This window comes from Euwallacea similis, chromosome 23, assembly GCF_039881205.1.
Source record: "Euwallacea similis isolate ESF13 chromosome 23, ESF131.1, whole genome shotgun sequence".
Lineage (NCBI taxonomy): Eukaryota > Metazoa > Arthropoda > Insecta > Coleoptera > Curculionidae > Euwallacea > Euwallacea similis.
In genome coordinates, this window is record NC_089631.1 from 2374923 (window position 1) to 2399485 (window position 24563).

Here is a 24563-nt window from a genome sequence, read left to right on the forward strand (position 1 = left end):
GTGATCGGCAAGGTTCTCCGACCTTACAGTTTGGGTTACTTTTTTGTGCGCCACTTTGAAAAATAGACTATATGGGAAACGAGAGTATAACACAATAGAAGAGCTTAGAGAAAATACCATTTCACACTTCAGATCAATTAGAACAAGACATATTATTAGGGTTGTCGCTAATTTAAATCGACGTGCTCGTTTATGTGTCCAACAGGAAAAGGTCGCCAATTTGAGTACTTGTTGTAATATTTAATAATAATTTGAATATAATAATAAATGTTCATCCAAAGTTTTAAATATAGATTTATGCGACTGTTGCCTTTCCGGATATAACTGAAAATACATTTGAGCTGTTTTCATACTGTTCCTATTAGATTTGTAATAAAGTCTTCACATATCTCATTTTTCTTCATTTGTAAAACTCATTTTCGTTGGAAATCTACTCGCGCCGATCTCATTTGACAAGTTCTATCATGTAATGCGTATAAAAGAAAATCCTTCGATGGAGTCAAGGCTAATTAAGGTAATATATTTTTTTATTTAAATAATTATTATATACATTAATTTCGGCATTTAAAATAGCAAATTATAGGAAGTTGTATATCGATGAAATCAGAATAAAAAGGTACTATTTTTTATCGAAAAATCCAATATGGCACCCATAAAAAAAGTTCATGATGGTAGACGAAAGACGAAACGTCGGACGGCAAATCTGAAAACGTCATCGTGTAACTGAGAAAAAGTGAAAATGAAAATGTGCTTGTGGTTTTGGACTTTGTTGTTAAATGACGCTAAAAATAAATAAAAACGAAATCTCCAATTTTTGTTTTTTTTTCGGATATCTTCAGAAGTACTCAAAATATTCAAATTTTGGAAATGCCATTTGGTCAAGCCGTATATTACGCAATTTTGTCCCCGTTTAAACTTCTTCGTATCTCCTCCAGTTTGCGAGATCGTAATGATGAGGGTCGAATTTGAAATACCCTGTATACCTTGAATTACCTTAAACCCTCAGATGCACAAAAACGAGATACACATTCTAATACAGGTCTTATCGTCCCTCGAATAAACGACAAGAAAATAAACAGAGATATCCAGTGACACAATGATAACCTGGAGGAAAATACAAGTTCAATTTCGATTTATTTCTCCCCTGATGATGCGCGAACAAAAGTACGGGGACGCGTTGCGAGGTCATCTCAGTCTGGTATAATACAATTCCGAGGGTCCCCGGTATTATCGAGATACACTTGCAATTCGATACCGAATTCTCGAATAACCAAGGAGGTTTTGGGTTATAAAACGTAAACAGGGGTGCCGGCTTCTTGGCCTCGAAGCCCTCTTGGGGGATGATATCCTTGAGGTTTTCACTTTTTTTAACACCGATTAATAAATTTCAATCGCTTTAGTAAAGGAGTGTCAATCGGGGTGAATTTATAAGACTCAAAGCCGGGTGACGATGTTCTTGTTTAGTGGGTAATTAATTGCTTGATTAATTCGAGTCGGGCAATTAACAATACCGGTCGTCGAAGCCGCTAAGCGGCCTTTTAAATTCTCGTTTAATCGTCCTGTTGGTGGTCCTTCTTTGGAACGAGCCTTTCGATGTTATTTCATAAATAGGTCCGGTGGTCACAGTACCACTCCATATGTGTCAAAACAGTCGCGGAATTACGAAAAAAGAAAACATCTACCGTCGACGTCTGAGATTAGCATAATCTTGACAGTTATCGTCGTTTGTGCATAAACAATGGAGGCATAAATTAACATTCGTAATGCCAACTACGCTCTTAATATTTTATAAGTGGAATAGACGTATCGCGGCCTGTGTGCCAAGTTCGAAAAAATCACTATAAATTCACGACACATACTTCAAGGTAGATACCAATGCGGTAGCTAACATATGTGAAAAAAAAACGTTTTTTTCAGGTGGTAATCACGAAAATGGAGCAGAAATTTTTAATAACTAAATTAGGTTCCGCCACGGTTCTGAGTTTATATTTTATAAAGATATGATCGATGGAATTAACGGTAGGCCACTTCAAAGTGGCGATGAGCAGCGATCACCTAGCAGCCACCTTTCGTTACTGATTTTTTAATATAGAAACACTGAGTGTCAATATAACCTGAACTAACCTAAAGTAAAAAGAATTTGAAATCGAGCGGAGGATAAACTTAGCAATTTGCTAAATTTTTAACTTCACTGACTTGTCAATTTTAGCTAACAGTTCCACCGTTATTGTCAGTGGCTGTTTCATTTATATTTGTATCGATTTTTTTAAGTTAAGTATGGTATCGGGAAAAAGTATTTGTTTTTCATGGCGAACCGAGATTTTTATACTTCAAAACAACATGTACTCAGAATGCTTCGGTTTGGGAAAAAGCATCTTATTCTAAAGATGAAGATGCACCTCTAATTAAGACCTGAACGCGTCAAATACCCGAGACGACCAGTTCAATACGAGCAAATATTTACACTCCAATTAATAAACCAAACAATAGACAATCGAGCGCGAAAACAAAAGAATAGCGTCGCGTGCACGGGGCGACGCAAGAGGCGGGCTGATCTGGCCTACTGCGATGCATTATTTATGAGTACAGCCTATATCGATTTTCGGGCGACGACGACGTCGGGTCGGGCCTACGTCCCTGCGTGGGGCCCCCAAACAGTCGTCGGGCCTGATGGTGACGGCGACGTGCGTGACCGATGGGGGGCGGTAAAGTGGACAGCGGGGGTAAGTGGATTATCGGAAAGAAATTAATGAGGGCTGCACCGAGAAAGTTTTGTCTAAATTGTTTGATATGAGGGAGTGAGATCGTTATTTCTGTGACTTCAAATAAACAGAGATTATGGGGAGGTTTAAGATGTTGGCGCAATTCACTACCAGCTAAAAAATCAATGTTGATCTGTAGCATTTCTTGGGTAGAAATTTCCCATGTCATATTGTTTCAAGCCCAAACAAATATACAGGGTCCCTTATAACTGGGGGCAAAGCAAACCAATATGTATAACAAGTCATGAGAGCTGGGTAGATTGAAATATGGCCGGACGATTAAACGGAGTTCGTCCCCACCTACAGCATAGCACTACCCCCCTCCCTTATCACAGCTTCAATGCTCCTTCTGCTTACCTGCGGGTTCGTTATTTCTTTGACTCACGCTGAAGTTACGAAGAATTCTCATTCTCGTAATATACGGAATGTCCGAAAAATAATGAACAAATCAATTTCCTCACTAATGTTTAGAACAATATCGATGAAATATGATAATCAGAAGAGAGGAATAGGGGAGGTCTAAAATTACGAATCACCCTGTGCAAGATGGTGAAGAAAGTTTAGAGAATGGAGGTGGTCAGGTTTTATTATTGACAAACGAAGAAGGAATTATTAAATCAGTCGCAAATTTTAATATAGGGCAAATAATTTGGTTTGAATGATAAATTTGGGATGAAACAACAAAGAGGCGCTTGGAACGGTGCTGTGAGATTTGTTTTAAGGTTTTGGATTGTCATGGTTATGATACAGCGAACCCAAATATAACTGATGTAGTAGAGTTGGAATAGAAGGGGTAATTAAAACTTCCTTCTAATTACAAAATGCTGACATTTCGACCCTTTATTAGGAGCTTTATCAAGACTACAACAATAGGGGAATTTTGTTGTTTCTTCTATTGTTGTAGCCTTGATAAATACCCCAAATAAAGGATGGAAACGACGGCATTTTATAATTAAAAGGAAGTTTTAATTATCAGCTTATTCCCGCTATACCGCAACACAGCTTAGGCCTGTGTTGCTGTTAACTAACGTTATTGCTGATATTCCCCTTTAAAATATCATAGCTCTGATAATATCGCCCTATATTCATCCCCGAATCAGCATAGTTCCAGCACATAACTACAGGATTATATTCCTGGCATTCAGCAGGGATTCCGGAATATAATCTGAACTACTCAAAACGCTATTTTTTGCTTTTTTCAATTATTTTTTCAATTTAGAAAGATATATCTCTGATTCAATCATATCTTAGTTAACAAGCATTTTTCAAGAATCCAGAAAATCCTTTGTTACTTAATGAACTATTACTGAAAAGATTCTAACAATAATATCGTGTTCGTCGAAGAAAAAGTATTCTTCAGATCCAAAGTGATCCGATTTGTTTTTCAAAGAACACGATATGTCCTTCTCAAAATCCTATCTAAAAATACTCAATTATTCCGAACTTACCTGGAAGAGCCTCATTTCTGAAAAGTACTTCTTTGTAAGGAATGAAATATACTTCGAACATGAATCGCTGGAGCAATGTTGCTTATACATATTTCCAACCTCCCTATAATAGGAATTCCATTCATCTGTTAAACTTGATATTTCAATAATGTAATAGTGGTTCCCCACTGGCGAATTATAGCGATAATTTACACTAGCGTAACAATGGCCTCGATCGCCTTAACAATCTTGTAATGAACTGCAATATTTTAATTTTACGAATTTGTGCTAACTTAATTTGAATTTTTGCCAACTTTCTAAAAATTATCTATAATTTTTTTGTATTTCTTACCCCTGATAATAAATTTCGAAAGAAATCTGAATTAATCTCTGAAAAAATATCACCGGCACTTCCTATGAGACATGTAATGTTATTTCCATACTGTAAAAGCTCTTTAACATTTTTATCGGTGAAATTAACATTTTACGGCTTTCATGCGCCTAATTGGTAGCGCACTTCCGTAATATGCGCCGTTACAATCATGCCTTAATCCTTTATTACCATTATAAAGTTAGTAAGCAATAATCACCCAGCTACTGGTCTAAGTATATATAATAGCCCTGGAATGTGAATCAAGAAATCGAGCCCATTAAAAAACGTTTTTGATTATTTTAATTGATAATTATTCGCAAATAAACATGAAAATATTAATCAACTTATATCAGCGTTATTTACCCCGGATTCCGTATTATATATTTGCAGAGCTTAATCGGTTGGACGAGTCGATAAATTACGTAAATTGACATTACCAGCCGGCATTTATGTATTCGGTATGTTTTCAGTCTTACTTTAATGCAATGGATATCGATTAACGTCAGCATTCCATTGCGAGGACTTTACACGCATGTTCAAAGCTTTTTCCTCAAGTTCCTGGCCACCTTATCGTAGGACGTCCTTTCAAATTTAACTTGTCAATAAAGTGGCCGCCTAAGGGCACCCAAGCGCTGCAAATAAAAGTTTACAGGGCTGTAATGTTCGGAAAGTTTTTTTCTTTATTCATAAATCCGTCCTCAAAGTAATTAGAGGCGACGCACCCCGGGAAATGGGGAAAGTCCCCAACTTTGTCGAACTCGCAGCTGAGAGGAAAAAATGGAAAAGGTAACGCGAATAGAAAGTTGCATATTTAAGCAATATTAACTTACTCTTAGTTATTTTCTTTAACTTATTTTTTATAAAATCATCAAAGGTGAGGAGGCACCTAGTTTTTACCAGTTTTCAAATTTTAAACGTCGATCTCTCAGGAACGCGTGGAGAAGATCCCTTAAAAAGTAGCGCAAATTGATCACCTCGATACGCTCTATAAGCCTACACAGTAAATGGTAAATGGCTTAATCAACGCCCTACGTTTACGGTTCACCGCCTACTGCGAGAATTTTTATAATGATCACCCTTTATATCATAATGTTATTTGAATCTCTCTGTGGTTCATTTGTTTTGGTTTTTATTAAATTCCTTTTTCAACACAATGTCTCTATAGATTCATAACCCACGGAGAGTGCATCAAGGATAAATTTCCACATGTCAACTTCAACTTCAACTTCAACTTCAAATCTCTGACAAGAGCATCTATACTCTTAACTCTATTTTTCCGTGGTAAATTTCTCATTGAAATAGTATAGAAATTATATAAATTCTGCGTTTGCTGGATGGCCGTTGGGGCGCACCTCGGGCCGTCGAAGTTCGCTGCGCCGTGAAATCCATAAATTTATCAAGAAATTTCCCCCCGTCACGGAAACGTAATTAAAATTTAATCGAATTAAAAAGTTTCCTGAAAATCTCTATCAAGTCACCAGGTCCCACTTTGCACAAAGGGTGTTTCAGTATTGCCATCCCGAGAAACTTCAGGTTGATTCAATTTCGCGTTAAATTGCGATAATTCATGGCCGTTCAAATTTGGCTAGTTCTCTTGTTCGAAAAACTTTAAAATCCCGGATTCTGGCCTATACAATAACGCAGTAATTAAATTCATAAACTGGTTGCACTCTTTATACGAAAACAACAACAAAAACGTATGCTGATGCAGATTAAAACAATATTTCAAATTTATAAACGCCCACAGATGCAATTTCACCTGCACGTTCCCAAATTTCATTATTAATTGGGCCGACACTTTTGGATCGCAATATTTACCAGTGGTGTACCATTAGGAACTTAATTTTCATTGCAGCATTCAGCTGATGGGATTTATTAGAATAGAACTTGTAGTACTAAATTTTGGGAAGATTTTCGGATTATATAATTCTTTAAAGGAGGGAATGCGTATGTAATAAATCTTGTTTTGTGGGTGCGCCGCTGAGCCTTCAACCAACTACAAAACTTGAATTTCACCGAACGACCTTCATAAGCCGGCGTCGCGTTGCGTCGTCGTGGCAGTAGGCGAATCCTCTTAATTAATTATAATCTAACCGTACTCGGAATTCGAGGTGATATTTTCTAATCTAAAAACCCTCAGTTTTATTAAAACTTTATTTTTAAATAAATTGCTATCTTAAACGAGAAAGGTATTCATCACAAAGCTTTGCCCTTTGTCTCATTAAGGTTGGCACATTTTTTTAAAAATAATTAATCAACGTGAAATTCGTACTCTGAAAAGTTCATACAACGTTGTTTTGTTTAAAAAATATAACACGATTTTAGCATCACACACAAAAGGCGAACGTATCGTACGTTGTTGGTTTGCTCCTCGGGAGAGCAAGATTACGACTTTGAATGCGTACTGAAGCTACAGAGGCGTAACACGAAGAAACTTTCTTAAATTGGAATTAACCAAAACGAAATCGATCTATATACATTGAATTCACGTATTCATGACGACGCTTCGCCCCATCGTCTCATTGAAGCCGGCACATTTTTTAAAACGAATTCATCAACTCGCACTCTCACTCTAAAAAGTGGAAATGACATTGTTTTATTTAAAAAATATAACATGATTTTCACATCGCACACAAAAGGCGAACGTACGGTACATATACGTCGTTGGTTTGCTCGTGAGGAGAGCAAAATTACAGCTTTAAATACATACTGAACTTACAGAGGCGTAACACGAAGACATTTTTTTCTATTTCTCCTTAAATTGGATTTAGCCAAAAGAGAACTGTTCTACATTAAATTCACGTTCTCGCACACAAATAAAAAGCAAACGTATCATACGTTGTGGGTTTGCTTGTCGGGCGAGCAAGATTACAGCTTTAAATAGGTTCTAAACGTACAAATATGTATCACGAAGAAATTTTCTTAAATTGGAATTGACCAAAACGAGACTGTTTTACATTAAATTTACTTTGAGAAGATCTTCGGGGCATTTATTTGATATGTTTATTTTGACTCATATTTTGCGTAATCTCTTCATTCCATTATGCGTAAACGCTAAATATTTAATGCTTACACTACTAAAGTTGTTAAATTTTCAACCTAGCCAAAATGTCTTAGTTACGCCACTGTATCGACTCATTACCCTCGCACTTTGCCGTATTCGTATACACACGATCGGCGTAACTCGTATGCAAATGGTGTTTGTGCGGGTATGGGCTTGTTTTCCTAGAGTCGGTTATGCTTTACAATTTCTGCAAAGCTTCTTGTCTTATGTCCCGTTGTTGAAGCAGCTGTGGAAGTGGGGAAAATATATGTATATGGTTTAAGTAGACTTTCATAGACTTAATCAAAAATTTTGATATCCCCTAAAGTAGCCAATCACCGCATACTTCGCGAAAACATGAAAGAACAGCACCTTTCATGTTTCCACCGAAAGTATAGGCAATTTCCGAGTCCCGTTTTGAGCCGCTCAACGGCTCAATGTTCAGGCCTGAACGAAATATAATAAGCTTCGGCTTCCCCCAAAAATACGCCTTTCAGTCGATAAATCATTAGGTGGAGTAGGGAAGAACGGGAAACCCGTTTTATAGTATAAGCACTTGCCCTAATGCATTTCGCTGTCTAATGAAAAAGCCCTAATGTTGCTGCATTCGCCGTATTTCTTTTATCGCTTAATCTTTCGGACGTAATTTGATACATTATACCACGCGTGTGATAATAGATTGGTTCTGGTAACTGTAAAAGAAATGCTGATTCGCATTTCATCTGCGAGTAAATCCCATTTAAACCATTCAAACTTTCTGTCTTTTAAGTCTTTTTGTGAGGAAATTTAAGGCACATTAATTTTAGAATCACGTTCGAAATCACGGAAATAAGTATTAGTTCTTCCTCAAATTTCCGAGATATCAATCTTGTTAGTCAGAAACCTGAAATATTTTCCCTTATAATTTTCTTAACTTTTTTTGATAATTTATTCTCGCTATTTGAATTTTTTTCAGGCTTAGTAAACTTTCCCTTCTTCGACTTTCGTCCGAACTCTAACAACTTTTTGTGAATTGCCCCAGAGTACGTAAAGTTTCTGACGGATTTGTGCATGTATCTAATGAATTCTTATGTTCACTTGCATATTTATAATGCCTTTATCTTCCCATTTTATCTAACAACAGGGAAAAAATGTCGATGTCGCAATATTTAATTAGGCAACTCTAATGTTCACCTTCGTCTCGCCTGTTGCCTAGCGTCCCGGCCCTGGGGCAACGGAAATCTGATTAGGAAAAAGAAACCAAAGAAACAAATCAAAGCAAAAAGCGGATAATTAAATAGGAGGGCTCATCGACCGAAATAATCGGTATTTCGACGACGGAGATGCAAAACACTTCGTCCGTAACAGGTCCCTTTTAATTAGTGAATGAATAGACGCCACTGGGGAGAAGGAAAATTGGCGATAACTATAGTCAAAAATATTCATTTTTCTACCAGGAATACCCTAGGAGGAAAGCATAATCGATATGGCACATTGACGACGAGATCAAATGCCAAATTTCGTGGTCAAATTGGGGCTTCGTTAATTGGATCGGAAGTGTGGAATGGTCGATCAGTGTTGCGGGATTTATATTATGAGGAAATTTTAGGGATTTACATGTAAATAGTGGTTAGACAATAACAAGGCAATTAGTATTAAACACATCTATGTATAGTATACATATTTTCTAAATGAAGAATATTAAGTCATGAATATACATAATGCCTATCGAAATTTGCTGGTATTCCTCATCGTGTTGCTAGATCTGTATTCTACATGTGAAAGATTTTATATTACGTTTTGGACAATTGTCCGATTCGCAACTGCAATTAGCTGGAACAACAATAAATTCCCGGGACACAAAGCCTTGATAATTTATGAATGAAATGTGAATCCAGCTTTCCCTGGTTGAAACGTTTCGCAGAAATCCTCAACTCAAACAAAACCCGTTTCAAAAAGTGCAATTTCAGCTTCCACCTATCCGGGACCATCGCAACTTGTTACACAATCCGGCTTCGTCTCGGACGAGTGAACATACCGATCGACTTTAGTCCGTTATCAAATGGTCATTTTGTCATCAAATCTGTATAGAAATCTACACCAAAACACAAAGATAGAACAAGGAATAATGTGCAAAGATAAAACGGGCGCATTTAATGAATTTTATGGCCAAAGTATGGAAATATGTACTGACAAATTTAAGGGATAAAATTCTTATTAACTTGGAAATACTTTAGTGAATTGCCCCGAATGAGTTAAAGGATTAGATTAAGAGATTTAACAGCTAATAACTATAAATCAAAGATTTAGCTGCTAAAACAATGACTTGATATTCTGAGGCATAATCTCTAATTTAACTTGATTTAATATGATTTCCAATATTTTCCCGTTAACTGGATTGTAAAAGACTAAAAAATATTGTAATAAAATTAAAAATATTTGTCCAAGTGCAACAAACACTATTAAGCGAGAGTAATGAGTTTATCATTCACACCTGATAGCGTTTGTTTGATAAAATACACTTTATTACTAGCCAGGCTTGATAAAATTCCCAAATCCATAACTCCCGTCAAAATATTTAGTAAACTTTAAATTTCAAGTTTCAATATAGGCCTTGAATTTTCAAAGACTAATCAGTTAGATGTTGTATATACTTTACCATAATATACATATATACATACATGTAAATCAATGAAGCTCTAGAAGTAAACCGAGACAAGAAAGCGCTTGGAAAATAAAGAAAATTTGATTTAATTGAGGCTTATTTGTGGACTGTTATTTGCGTTAGAAAGTAAACATCTATGGCTTCTTATAACAGAATTATTTAAAGGGAAGTTTTAGTTAATTTATCGAAAAAATGCGGATGTTTAACCGTGGAGAAAATAAAAATATTGCATTCACATATAATAAACATTATCCTATCAAAAGAAATAGGCAAACTTCTCCATTGGAAATGATGACCTTCATTATATGCTCGTTCAATAAAAAGCTATTTATCACTTCAAATTTAAAGTCTCTCAACTTATTCTAAGTAAATTTTCCCTTACGTCCCAGATTGAAAACCCCTATATGTCAAAAATCGAAAACTTCAAAAGTTACAGATACTGATCAAGTGTCGAGCAAAGATATTGTGATGGATACCGTTCAAGCAGTCAGTCGTATCAAACCTATCCCAACTCGCTCATAATCATGCATTATTTTTAATGTTCTCTACTTCCATCACAAAATTCAATTTATCCTACTTCTATGCTAAAACAACGTGAGACCATGGACTAAAAATCGCCAAAAGCGAAAACACCGAGGGGAGGCAAAATAAAACGAAGGACGTCAGTCATGCATTCTGCGCCTTCCTTCTCTCGCCCATTGGTTCAACCGCGTCCGTCCTTGTCTTTCACCCTCTATTTTTATCCCGGCGTCATATGTGGTTCTCCCACGCGTGCTGGACGTCATAGTCTCGCGTGTTCTTTACGATGCTGCGTCAGGACGACATCTCCGGTAATTGATCACAAATGATCGTAATTCTCAATTCCTAAATCTGGCAACAAGGGAACCGGAAACATCCGAAATAACGTCCGTTCCGGTAACTACATTTTCCTTAACCGTAACAAATTCTGCGCTTTATTTGATCGCAAGTCCAGTAACCTGTCAGCGTCCACCTGACCTTTCACTATCCCGTATCAAACGAAAGGGGGATGATACGAGATCGCAATGCGCCCCCTTTATTATACAAATCCTGACCACCCCATTCCGCAGAATATTACGTATGGAGGAGACAGACTAACGAGCAATATAATGCGCTTGTTAGTATTCATTATTTGTGCGAGGGTTTAAAATAGAGTCAGAGGAGCGGGAGGATTTTCAATGTCTCTAATCCCGTTGTTCCTATTGTTAGTCACCTAGTTGTATAGCGAATCTGAGCTGAATTACTTCTGTAAGTGCCAATTATTACCGTTCCCAATATCATACGTTGTTTAAGCTTGTTTTCTAGTAATTTTTTCTTCAAATTCAGAAGATGTTCTCTTTCAACGCTCGCCCGACTTCTGGCTTGAACCCAAAATTCAACTTCGAGACTAATCCGATAAGCGATTCAAAACTCTTGAAACTTTCCAGCCGATTCGGCTGATTTTCCACTAAACAACTATATTATAGTTCGGCGGGGTTTTGTTATTCCAAGTCAACCACCCCCATAATTTATGGAGAGTAAAAGTTTAGAGAGAGGAAAGTTATTTGTTCAACGACTCGATTCACTCTCGGCTATAAAGAATTATTTGGTAAATCCCGTATTATTGCAATAATAATTAAGAACCCAATTAAAATATTTGTCAATCCATTAACCAAAATTCGTTCCATCGATGTGGGTAAAACACGGGACAACACAACAAACCCAAATACCGATTATACATTAGATAACCCTAAATATGAAAATATCAGATCCAGCTGTTGCGATGCGTGCGGTGAGATAAGCCCGTCCTCATGGTAAATAAATTAGCTACTATATCTCCGTTATATCTATGAGGGACATTCCGATTGTGTATATCAACAAACTTACCGAATATACTCCATCGACAGGCTGATCATCTCCTGAGGATTGAAGATCGTCCTCTCAGTGTCCTCTCCTCGTCCCTCTGGGCTCACCTTACCTGCAATTTGAGGATGATCCCGGTAAAACTCCTTCCTCCTCACCATTTCCCTCAAAAACAACTCCGGCACCAGTTTGTAGACGATATCCTGCAACGTTTTATCCAACCTGGAAATCGTTAAAGCGAGGGTTAAATTCAAGAATTAAAAACTTGTTCAGAAACTAATTATAAACGAAGACTGAAGAGGTTCACTGACAAGTCTAAGCATTTCACCGAAAATACCACCCCTCGTCGTGGGTTTGCTTTGCTTTCGCCCCAAATTATACAAATTCATTCCGGCCTGGTATTTGGAAGTATCACTCGTGTAAAGGGAAATTTAATCCCCCGACCCTTCAAGGTGTATCCCGGGAAGTTTTGAATAACTCTCTGTCTTCGTCGAATATATATCAATGTCCTCGATGTTTGGAAAGCACCGTTTAAAAAATTAGGGTCATAATTTAGGATTTTATCGCAGAGACAAATCGAGGGATATTTCCATATTTTTATTAACCCTCGAATGATCTCAGGAAAATAATAGAAAAACGACGCTAAAGCATGAATAAGACAAAGACTTCCCATTTGAAGATGGTTAATTATCGATAAAGGACACGCTTATTAACGATCTAGCACTAACAGGGGTGGAAAAAAGGAGAAATTATTATTTTCAGAAATTTATTAAATGGGACAGGGTTGAAAGGCTATAAGATTAATGAGTAAATATTGATATCAAAGAATGTTCTTAACTCGATATTTCTTCGACTTCTTAGAGAATAACATTGTAAAATGACGCAAAGCTACAGCAAATACTTGGCATACTCCCAATATAAACAGTTCCTATTAAGTTGAGCACAATCCAAATTCTAGTCCTATTATAAGACGCAATAAGTTTCCAAATAGAATAACTAGCTGCACTTGCTGGTGGTATTGAAGCGAGGTTTCGATGGATCGATTTGAAATTCGAGAGGTAGATAATGCATTATACTCTTCATCTAATTTTAATTCTTTCATAAAATATCTTTCAAAATGTTTCTTATGTAGAATGTGTGTTTTCGATTATTGAAATACTCGATCAGTCTTCATAATTCTATTTATTAAATGATGCAAGTTAGGTCGGCAATAAGGTTAGATGAACAAGTCCAGATTTTTTGCACAACAAATATGTAATTCTCATAGCGGAGCTAGCGGAAGATGTATTTTATACACTTTTAAAGTTGTTCCATTGAAAGAAAGTGATATACTAGATAATTTTTACCCTCCTCAATCTATAAAGAAAATGCCTCTCATCGGAACTGACTGGAGGAACAAAAAGTGTGTAACCTCAAAACAAGTAAAACAACCTCTCTCTCCATTTCTCGAAAATTAAATTTTCGAGAATGTATTTGGTAATGTCAGATATCAGATCAGACAAAAATATACTTCAAAACTTTAGTCTGAAAACTCGAGACATAAACATTCACCTAACTGTCATTCCCTCCAACCGTTACCCAATAATTAGGGCAATAAGTCAAACTAAACTGGTCCTAACTGGGGGCCCCATTTTAATAAAATTCAAAAAGCATCCGCCGCAACTGGCGCAGGTACATAAATTGCGTATCTTGTGACCGGCAATACTTACTCTATCCTTTGGGATCTTGCGCACCTGTTAGTACCTACTATAAATTTCGTATGCAAAGGGTTTTAATACAGTCCCTCCCGACTAATACGTGTTTTTTGGGCACCCCGTTTAATTCAGACTTGAGTGTGTTTGCTCATCCCGACAGGGTTAATTAAGTTTTTGTTTTTCCCGTGGTCCGTTGTCAAAGTCCTCCAGAATGTTGTTTAACTCACGCTCCATTGAACCGGAGCTATTAGAATGAATTATGCAAAAACGAGAACAAATCAAAAATTAAAGGGAATCAATCCGGTTCGCATCTGCAAACAGGCATTAGACGCACGCTAAATTACCCCCTGGAGGATTCGCCCGAATCCAGACCGGGGGCTGCGAACGGGAAACGAAAGGGTTGATCGAGTTCTGAGGGTGATGGAGGAGTGCTCCGTCAATAATTGGGAATAACACTAACTGACACTCGGAATTGCCAATTTAGAAATTACGGTATCTTTTTTGGGGAGGTCCATGAAGCGAGTTTCTTCCCCTTCATTGGATAGATAGATAGATAGGTAAAGAAATAGATAAATATATAGATAGAAATAGATTTTTAGACAATTTAAAAAACAAAATATATATATGCTGTGAATATGTTATACGTGGATCTAGATATACATATTCCCAGATATTCAATATATTTCTCCTTCTCCTCTAGGTCCTTCAACTCCCTCTCAAATGTCATGGGGGCCGTATCATAGGCACACTTACTTGCACTATTATCATTACAGCAGTAAACAGACTTATCACTATTTCCAACTAAGGTCCTCTTCTGGAAAATACCTCTGATGCATTCTCTTAGCTCAATTATTAATTTACTGAATAATTCATTTGAATTGATTGATTGAGGGTTAATATATGGTTTTATGATCAGGTATGCCAGGGTTCAATGTTTGGACTTCGATATTGTTGTCAAAGTTAACCAAAAAGGTATCTCAACGGTTTTTCCCCTAATAGGGAGTTGACAACAACTCGAAAGTTAAAGTAAATTAGTAGTGCATGCAATTTTTTTTACTTATAATCGTTTGAAAAGAAATTTACTTTAAAAACTCCTCCCACGATAACTTTGCTCCTACTTACAACAATTTTAAGAAGTTCAGAAAAATCTGCTAAAGGAGAACGATACATTGTGACAACAATTATGTTAAAGCCAATTAATTCAAATACTGCCACCTAACAAATAGATGCCCTAGCCCAATCATGGATCTTACCACATACCCGATAATTTCAACGCGCAATGATCACAGCTAAAACACCACCCCTCGCGATGACTCCCTGAAATAGACGGGTGCCAATTCATAATTTGTCATAGAAAACTGCTTAACTTTACTGCCATCCAGAAAATATCCAGAGAAACATACAATATCATACACCAGGAGAACACTCACATAAAAAAGCTTCTATTTCCATTCTTTTATTTCTAGTCGAGTGTACATTCAGATGCAGAATGTTAAAAATGCGATCATCAAATTGATGAAGAGATACGATTATGCGTTTTGCCAAATACGTCTTGGTGATTGCAATTTAACTTCGGATGGTACATAACGGTAAGTTATCGATGATATAGTGCTGCGCAGGCGTTTTGAGGACACGAGAAGCCTCAAAGGCTCTTCTGTAATCCGCTCCACGTGGGGGATTCGGATTTCGTTTAACTTCGCGGGAAGCGAAATTGTATTTCTCGTTGCGTACGGCGGGATTAGGACGAACCGCGGCCAGGTTGACGTTTCAGCATTAAAATTTCCATCCACAATGATATATTAAAAGGTACTTTTGTTTCTCTGGTCGTAAAATTACCCAGAAATTATTATTACAATATGTGCCGAAAATCATACCTAATTCAATTCATCGAACGAGTGAATGGTTCTCGTAGAGAGCGATCACAAGAACCCACGATGACGGTACCATTCCGGCAATTGGCACCCAGGGGCGAGAATCCTACCGGGCAGCGTTGTTTCGCTCGATAATGCCTTTCAGCTGTTGTGCCGCCTCAGAATGGTCCATTTATAAGGATAATCTGTTTGAGATGAAGTTACAGGCGATTGCTTCGACAATAAAATTTAATGGTTTAATACACGTTGTACAGATTTAATTGGAGGTTGTTGTTTACGTAACGTGGAGGTTTTGTAAAATTTAGAATACTTCGCCTATCCTTTTCTCTAAAACTTTCTATACTAAAATAGGAAAGCGCAAGAAAGCTAAAACCATTTATATCAGCAAGTGCAGGGTCATATACTCTTTCTAGGGCGTGCGAAACACGTGCGAAAGTGTCTTTACCGCACTCGACTGCTGACCGTTAGGTAAACAACTATTATAAGTGCAGGGCCATAGAACAATTTTGAATAACAAATACTTCCTTCACATTTATCTATTCTCAATTTTTTTAACATATTTCTTTAGGAACACACAACTTTTGCAGTTCAATGTCAATCTCTACTAATCCTTGGATACGTCCCTGGAAGCTCAAGGAAACATATTTCAACAGGACCATTATCATCTTTCTCCAGCCCACACTACGGTAGGTTGCTCTGTTGCTCCCTGTGTCTATACGTACTTTTGTTCTATCTTTATAGATTTTACTTGCTCCACAGTTTCAGAGTATGCGTAACGATTTTATTGCTCTTCATAAAATGTGTAACAATGACATTACAGTGCACTGTACTCGCACTATTATTTTAATCATGACCACTCATAGCATATCACTGGATGAAAAGAGCCAAAAAATATCCTTAATTTTCTTCCCTCGCTCGTTTCAGCAGCCGGTTGTCTCCGGTGCGATGGTTAGATCGATATCTGGTATAAATTACGACAAAGAAAGGCAGTAAAATCTGGCAACAATGCCCGGCGAGGTGAAGAGAGAAAGGGAGAGTCGAGTATCGTGGCGAATAGAAAACGTGAGAACACGGCCGGCGCGACTGGTTTATGTACAGGACGATCGCTTTATGCCGATACCTACTTTTCCAAACAATGAAGTGACGTAATAGGTTGGTAAATGAGCCTTAATTATTCGACTTCCAGAGACACTATCGAAAGCCTTTGAACGATCTAGGAGAAACACTTATAATTTCTGCGAAATCATGATGAAAGACCACACTCGACCCGAAAAAGGAAAAATCCGCCGAGTTCAAACACGCATTGCACAAACCGCCAAACCAAACACCACTTACTAAAGCAAAGCTCTCTCTCAAAAGAGGATTGAGAGTCAGCCATTTTAAAGCGCATAAAAACCGGTAAAAGCCATATAAATCGAGTGCACTCGTCACGTTTACACCTAATTAACTAAAGTGTAGCGGTACTAATTAATTGAAATGCCGCGGAAAAAGGAACAGTTACAAACAGCGTAGAACGCAATGGCAAAGCACGCGTTTGGTCCTTTTTTCGAAACGAGTCATAAATAAATAGTGGTAGTATGTACTTACTTCAGATTGGGCTTCGCCTTGTTTATGATCAACTCACAAACCGGACAGTAGCTGTTGTCTTGCAGAAACTTTATGATGCAGCTTCGGCAAACTGAAACAGATGTTTAATGGTTAAGAGTGCGGTATAACTCTCGATGTAACTGAAAAACTTAATTAAGATCGGCTTAATTGCCATCGAGCGAGGCTGCTGATTGAAATTTATGACGAAGAGGCACCGGTGGCCGATACTGTAGATATACCATCAAAGCGAAGCGGGCTGTCAAAGTCGTCAAGAAACGACGATTAGTCTCGTATATCATAAATTACTATACATATACTCTTAAATCTCTCCAAATAAGAAGAAAAGTGTGAAAGGTTGGACACGACCTATGGAGTAGGCAACAATGATCTCTTCTCTCTAGACGCGCTCTTCTTTAGAAGGGATTGGAATTTATGGATAGAAACTATAGAGCTTTTCTGCAAAATGTACAATGTTATTTCAGTATATTCAAGGATGTAATTATAGTGTTACTACAGGATTGTCCAGTTTCCATAGCGGTAACTGCAACGACCTATAGAAAACCCAAAAATAATGCGAGTTTGCTTTATAAACATTCTCTAAAACGCGCCGTTTCCAAGATCTCAAATTATTTTTTAATTCTCTATCAGCCACGGATGTCTCCACTATGAAAACCGGCCCACCCTGCGCAGGCCAGAAATTTGCTAGATTTTGTTTTAGCTTTATGATTTTCACTTTCTCGCCTCTCTTCTTATGAAATCTGAACTCGTAACCAACTTCATTACTAAACTTACATGTTAATCGCTCATGTTGAATGTTTCTCGATGGTCCCCGTATCTTCGAGTATTATTACTACTTCTTCCCTCGTAATCAGGAAGTTATCTGTTGTGTAATTTCCTCTGACGCTTAAACTTTTCTTAACTCAGAACTTTCAAAACAATCACGAGACCTTTACAAAGCCACGATCTTTTAATAGATAATTTTTTCTTAGATTTTCTATACTTATACAGTTCTGAGATGAAATCATAAACGACCCTTTTTCAACTCGGATGCCAATAGTACCCAAAAACGGCTTCACAATAAAAATCGTACGCCCCTGGACTGAAACCCACGCACGCCCGATAAGCAGGATAATTGAATTACAACAACGGTAATTTACTTACACGAATGTAAACATTCCGAGATCGTTGTGGCGTCTATGAGGTACCCCTTGCACAGATAACACGTCAGGTACTGGTTTATTTCGGTGAGCTTTATCTTTTCCTGCTTCGTCGCTGGAAGCTCCATGATCGAATAAGGGCACCCCACTGCAACAAAAATCGAATTATCAGCACTGTTACGTACTGCTCTGGATGTCTCACATCAGGATCTGATCGCTTTAGCTCTATAAATACAGAATAAATTGAAATTATTCGATTGACCAGCCAAAAAACGTAAATAAACAGGAAGCTTGAAAGTTTAAAGACTTGACAAAGTGGGAACAAAAGCGATGACAGTGGGGACTAGATGGGGATTTAGATGGGAATTTTACAACAGTGTGGATACCAGCACCCGTGGGTTGCGTTTTGAGCTGGGGCTACGTCAACAATGATGAATAAAAATGTAATTGCTTTAGCACAATTGGCGATAATGAACCAATGACAACGAATTCGCTCGCATTCACTCGCGCTTCGCCGCATATCAAGAAATTGCCTTTAAGCGACATATACATATGTGGAATATTGCACCCATGACTAGATATCCAGAGACGCAATGCTGGCAAAAACTGCAAGGGAAAATATTATCTTTAAAAATTTCCTATGATAATGCGTAGGACGCGTCCGTCGACCTTATAAATATGTAATAGATTTATCAAGGGACTTATCATTACATATTAAAATGCTTTGTAAGGTATTTTATCGTGGTGTGGCCCTATGTAACCACATCATTCTATTGTCCTTTCACATCATATTTCATTTGCCGATAAACACATTTCGTATTGTATGCCGTCACCTGCCTAGTTCCATTTATTTTTTCAGCGAGTGCTACCATGCAAGTATTTACATCTTACGAATCGGAATGAGTAGTTTGTTTATGAGTTGAATAGAGGGAGAATTCAGACGATAATCGATTTGGACTTCTTAGGAATCGAATCTCTGGTGAAGAATAATGGAAGTAACCATATCAATTGCTTAAATCGACACAGCATTGTGAGTCATTTTTAGTTGACAAGTATAGTTGAAATGAGCAAATTCGTATATTTTTTCTAAGTTTGAATTCGGTTAGGATAACTATTAGCAGTTAGCATAATGTAGATAATGTTGAACGAAATTAGATTCTGTCCTTGTTAAAAAGGAGCACATGCACTGAATCGACTTGGATGGGTTGATTCGAGGCGGCATGCAATGAATTGACACGCACTGACCCGAAATTCTTAAAACCAGAATGAACCAATTCCGTATTCGAATGGAATTAGGATCTTTGAAGCAAAATTAACAAGAACTTCTTCGGATATTACGAATTCGACAAAAGGCGTAATTTTGACGTCATTCGAATGCGAAATTGCTCGAATAGCATTTTGAGAAAAGATTTCCTGAATTCGCACAATATTTGCCAATTCAGAGTGTATGAGAGCCTTTAAAAAAAAATGCTCGCAATTTTGGGAACAAGTTTTTCTATGAAAAAGGAAGAAATTCATGCGAATCTTTGAAACAGTCTCAAATTTATAGAAATGCTCAAAAATTCATTGGGATGCCAACATATTACAAAAAAATAAATTTACTAAAACCTAAAATCAAGAAAAAACACCAATACAAATTAGTCAATTTAAGCAAAAAACGACTTCTCCATACATTAGCTTCCATTTGATTCCTTGAGATTTTGCAATTGGGAAAAGGTTTTTTTGCAATTTCCCAAACTTGCATCTTCAAAATCTCATCGAAATTTATGTAGGTTAGTACCTATTTCCGCAATTTTGAACGTGACTTTAAAATGAAACTACCTCAGTTTAATTCTCATGTTTAAACTCCACAACTTCACTCAAAATATCCAAGTACTTAAATTAGGGGTGGGAAAGCGGCCACTACCTTAATTTTTTTAAAGCCAAATGTATAGGAGTCTCAATGCCTCAGAATGATTTAACACCCTTCCTCTAAAATCCTGCTGCAAGGCTGAGAATGAAATGCGGAAAATCCAGCAACATTGACCCACATGTTTCGACTTGCCCTTTTAACCATTACGATAAATGTTTACACCACCCTAAAAAAGATCGATACAAATTTCCCTAAATCCTTAAATAGCCGCTCCATTCACCGATATCTAGGCCCATAAATTACATTGATGACTCGACACTTACGGTAACGGCGAGAGTGCAACAAGACAAGATCTCGTCACGTGAATTATGACGTTTTTAGCGGTGTGAAAGGAGATTAGTCACGAGACCCTCCGGTTTGCATCGGGGCCCTTTGGCATAGATCTTTTATCTCGCTCCATCTGCGTCCCACCGCCTTATTTCCCATCTCTTTTTATTCTGCTACCTACTCGCATGAGGCGGCTTGGAATGATGATAACGCTAAAGGAGGGTTTATAGGGCAATTTATTATGAGAAATTTTTGTCCTTCGGGATTAACATTTTGTTAATTCCGGAAACGACACTTAACACAGAAATTGTAAGTTAACCTTAGCGCAAGCGTTTTGGTTTTAAAAGGTCCTCTCATATCTCACTTTGTTTATCTTCAGATATTTGCCTTTCTGTCTTGCTATAGCGGTTAAGGCCGGAATCATATGGGCTCTTGCCATCCGGCCCGGGACCCGTTAATTTCGAAGGCAAACTAAGTTTTGGGAAGCTGCACATAATTTGCAGGGTGTTTCCTTGCGGCGTCAGAGATTAAGTTACTCTATCAACAGTGCTGGATATTAGATTTTAGACCTGTTTTTGCTAGATTTTGATCCGCCTGTATCTCACAGAGCGACAACTTTAATCCATCATTGTATCGATTCCAAATAATCCGAATCCTTCCTACCCAACGTGCATCTTTTCATTGGGGGCTTTTCTCCCTGTCTACCTGCAAATTTTATTACCTGAGATTCGGGCACGCGACACGTTGGTAGGCAGTGGCGTCCCAGTGGAGCAGCGAAAAAGGTCGTTAATCATGCCGGTCTGAGGACAAACGATTTTTATTTAAACCGACCTTTAAACCTCAACTTTAATGAACTCGTTCGAGCATGGCGACGTCGTTCTTCTACTAACAGTCCGGCTTTTAGCTTCTGATGGTTAAATTCGAATTAGATGAGTCACTCTTTCAGTGGCAGAGCCCAACACGTATTTGCTTTCATTCAATCAGCTGTGTCAAGCGGCGGATAACGAGGAGAAATAAAATAAAGCGCCGGAAAGTGATGGAGATGGAATATGGAAATAATTGCGTACTTTACTTGAGGGAGCCATTGTACGAAGGAGTTCCAGAGGGTCTCGGAATTTCCGGAATAATGCATCGTAATTTGAAGAAATAACACTGAGTTTCCGATAAATGGTGTTTTTAAAAATGAGTGTGTAGACACTTCTGGAAAGCTATACATTTATTCTTTTTCTATTAGTGATCATAGTTGCTTTGGTAGGTTATTATCAAAAATAACGAACATTCAAATAAGATTATGAACATATTACTTCTGTAGGGATTCGCACAACACTATAAACTCTTGGAAGAACATAGTTATCATTCTGAGAATTATGTAAAAGATTTTACAGGAATAATTGAACAACACAATATTACATTACATTTTCTTCTGTTAATGGGGTCATCATTTGGCATTCATCCAGCTCCAAGATAATTGTACGAAAATGCCTTAAGCTCCTCTAAAAATTATTCCCATCTTCATTTCATATATTCTTCTACAGATTCAACTTAATCGATCTTATGTAGCCTTCTGACAATTTTACAGGGTCAAATATCAACCCTGGTGAAAGTGCTCCAGTCCAAAGAAGTTTCTTACCTCCCAAGTCCCCAAGGCTGGACCCTTCTCCGACTGCCGAATTCACAATCGCGAAGATTACATCTCTGCTGTAAATTTTTCTTCAGCATCTCTACTTATGCTTATTCTGAAAGACTTCGACCCATCAATTTCTAGCCTCAAGAGATCAGGAGACTCCGTAAATTTAATCACAATGACACGGGTTCCATTTTAATTCTAAGTTACTGCCAAAAAAAAGTGTTCTCTTCAGGGCTTGATTACGTCAGTTTCTTGTAGAATATTATTTAGAAGTTAACACAATTTAACTTCAAAGACCAGTGTAGCTCAACGCCATGAAATTATTTTTTGTGGTTTAAATTCTCAAACGACAAGGAAAACACTGTCTTAATCTCTCAGGAAACAACAATGAATGCAAATGAATATCAATAGAATGTTTCCTTTGAAATGGAAAATTTTCACTGTGATGATATCTGGCGTTACCTTTAATCCGATAAAGGGATTTTTGCACTCTCCAGTTACACATTTTACTCATCAAATAGGTCTATTTCTCTTCATTCATAACAGAAATCCAGTTGAAAATTTTGAAAATAAGTGTATCGTTCGCTCTTCCCCCTTTAACAAGTTGAGTGCATCAACAGTTGAGACGTTCAAACGTTCATGGCAACACCGCGAAGGTTCCACCAAACAAGTGCACCCATAGATTTTACCATTGAAGCTCGTGACTCGCAATCTTAGAAAGAATTGTATTCGAACCATGATTAACCCTGTACGGCATGCCTTTTTATGTCTCGTTCTCGTTCCTCGCACATTTCTTTTTTGGGTTAATGTCATGTTAATCACATAACCAATTAGTATGTATTAGAACCTTGTAAACTTTTAAGTATTAATAATAAATAAAATGAATACAACTCTGTTTAAAATTACTTCAAACATCTCGAAAGTATAATCGAACAAATCGCACGCAACATCAACTATGACTAGTGTGATTTTATCTAAGAAGCTGTTGCTCTAGTATTTCTTATAGATAAACGAGAGTAGAAATGAATAACATAATAACCCAGGACTAAATTTATATGGATCTTTCAACATTTACACCACATAAAGCAAAATATAATACTTTGTAGACCCGTCCTTTGCCTAGAGGTAAATAAGCTGTAACCTCTTCTTTAGCAGTTCGTCAGATATGAATCTGAAAAGACCTAATCGATTTGTGAACGATTGTAATATCTATGACGATCTTTTGTCCTTTTTCTGACATCGTGACTTCTAAGAGTATTGCACTTCAAGCGTCACCCTTATAGAAAGTTATGACCCCAAGATTCCAAACTCTTAATTTAACCCTTCTAAACTTTCATTCAATTGATTTTTTTGCATTTTTTAATTGCTTTTTTAATTACCTACCAATTCATCCACAATTGAACCCTTCCATATGTTATTCTCTTATATGAATTGCCATTTATTATGTAATTATTATTTATAAAAAAACAAGTATATAAATATGGAAACTTTCTCATAAATTTTAACACACATAAGAAATGCATATTGCTGTCACAATAGCAGTAACCTGACGTAAGAAACTTGCTTATACGTATGTAACATACTTGTATATCAGAGAGTCAGGTTTAGCAGAACCAAGCCTCAGCAATGATTCAAGAACTCGGTTTAATGTAATTTTTCAATTACTAACTAGAAGCGCATAACCCTTTGAAACCCCAATTTTTTTAGTTGATATCTGGTCAGGTTTTTTTAATTAAATACCTCACTGGGCCATTAATGGCCCATTAATGGATCAAGAAGTTTTTCTCATCACACCATCAGACATTCCTCAATCATTTATTGTCTTCCACTTACTAAACCATGTCGTCAATTTCCCTCATCATTGGAGTTTTAACATCAATGTCAATTTCCTGTTTAAATTGATCCAATTTCCGTATTTTTAAAGATATAACAGTCAGTCAAATTGTCTCTGTCAATTGTGGAGGTGTAACATATAACCTAATTGAAACTGTTGGTCAAGCTTTAACTTCAGGTTGAAACACACTTCGTCTGTGAGTTAATTCTTAACTGACAGTTGTCTTTGCTTTAACCAAATCTGAATTAACTTGACTATGCGATATATGTATATACATGAAACCTAGATGACGGTAAGTAAATGTAGGATAAGATAACTCCATGTTAAATTCATTGAATCTTCTCAAATCCATCACATTCTCCAATATAAACAAAATTTAAGTCTTTGATTGCATGTTGGATTTGCATCCGGCAAATTACACTCACAATAATCATCCAACCTAATTAACAACAATAACCTACAGCAGATACATACGAATCTCCGATGCACCGAAGAACGAATAGGG

The 24563-nt window shown here is 37.1% G+C and overlaps 1 protein-coding gene across 1 annotated transcript in view; it reads right to left on the bottom strand.

The window, feature by feature from the left end:
• LOC136416415 (polycomb group protein Psc-like) overlaps positions 1–24563 on the bottom strand; it is a 49889-nt gene that overhangs the window by 16213 nt on the left and 9113 nt on the right. Inside the window, exons 2-4 of the mRNA XM_066401572.1 lie at positions 18423–18566; positions 17262–17352; positions 12134–12331 (exon numbers count right to left, since the gene is read on the bottom strand). Coding sequence (XP_066257669.1) covers positions 12134–12331; positions 17262–17352; positions 18423–18546 — 413 coding nt within the window. The 5' untranslated portion in view covers positions 18547–18566. The remainder of the gene's footprint in view (positions 1–12133; positions 12332–17261; positions 17353–18422; positions 18567–24563) is intronic.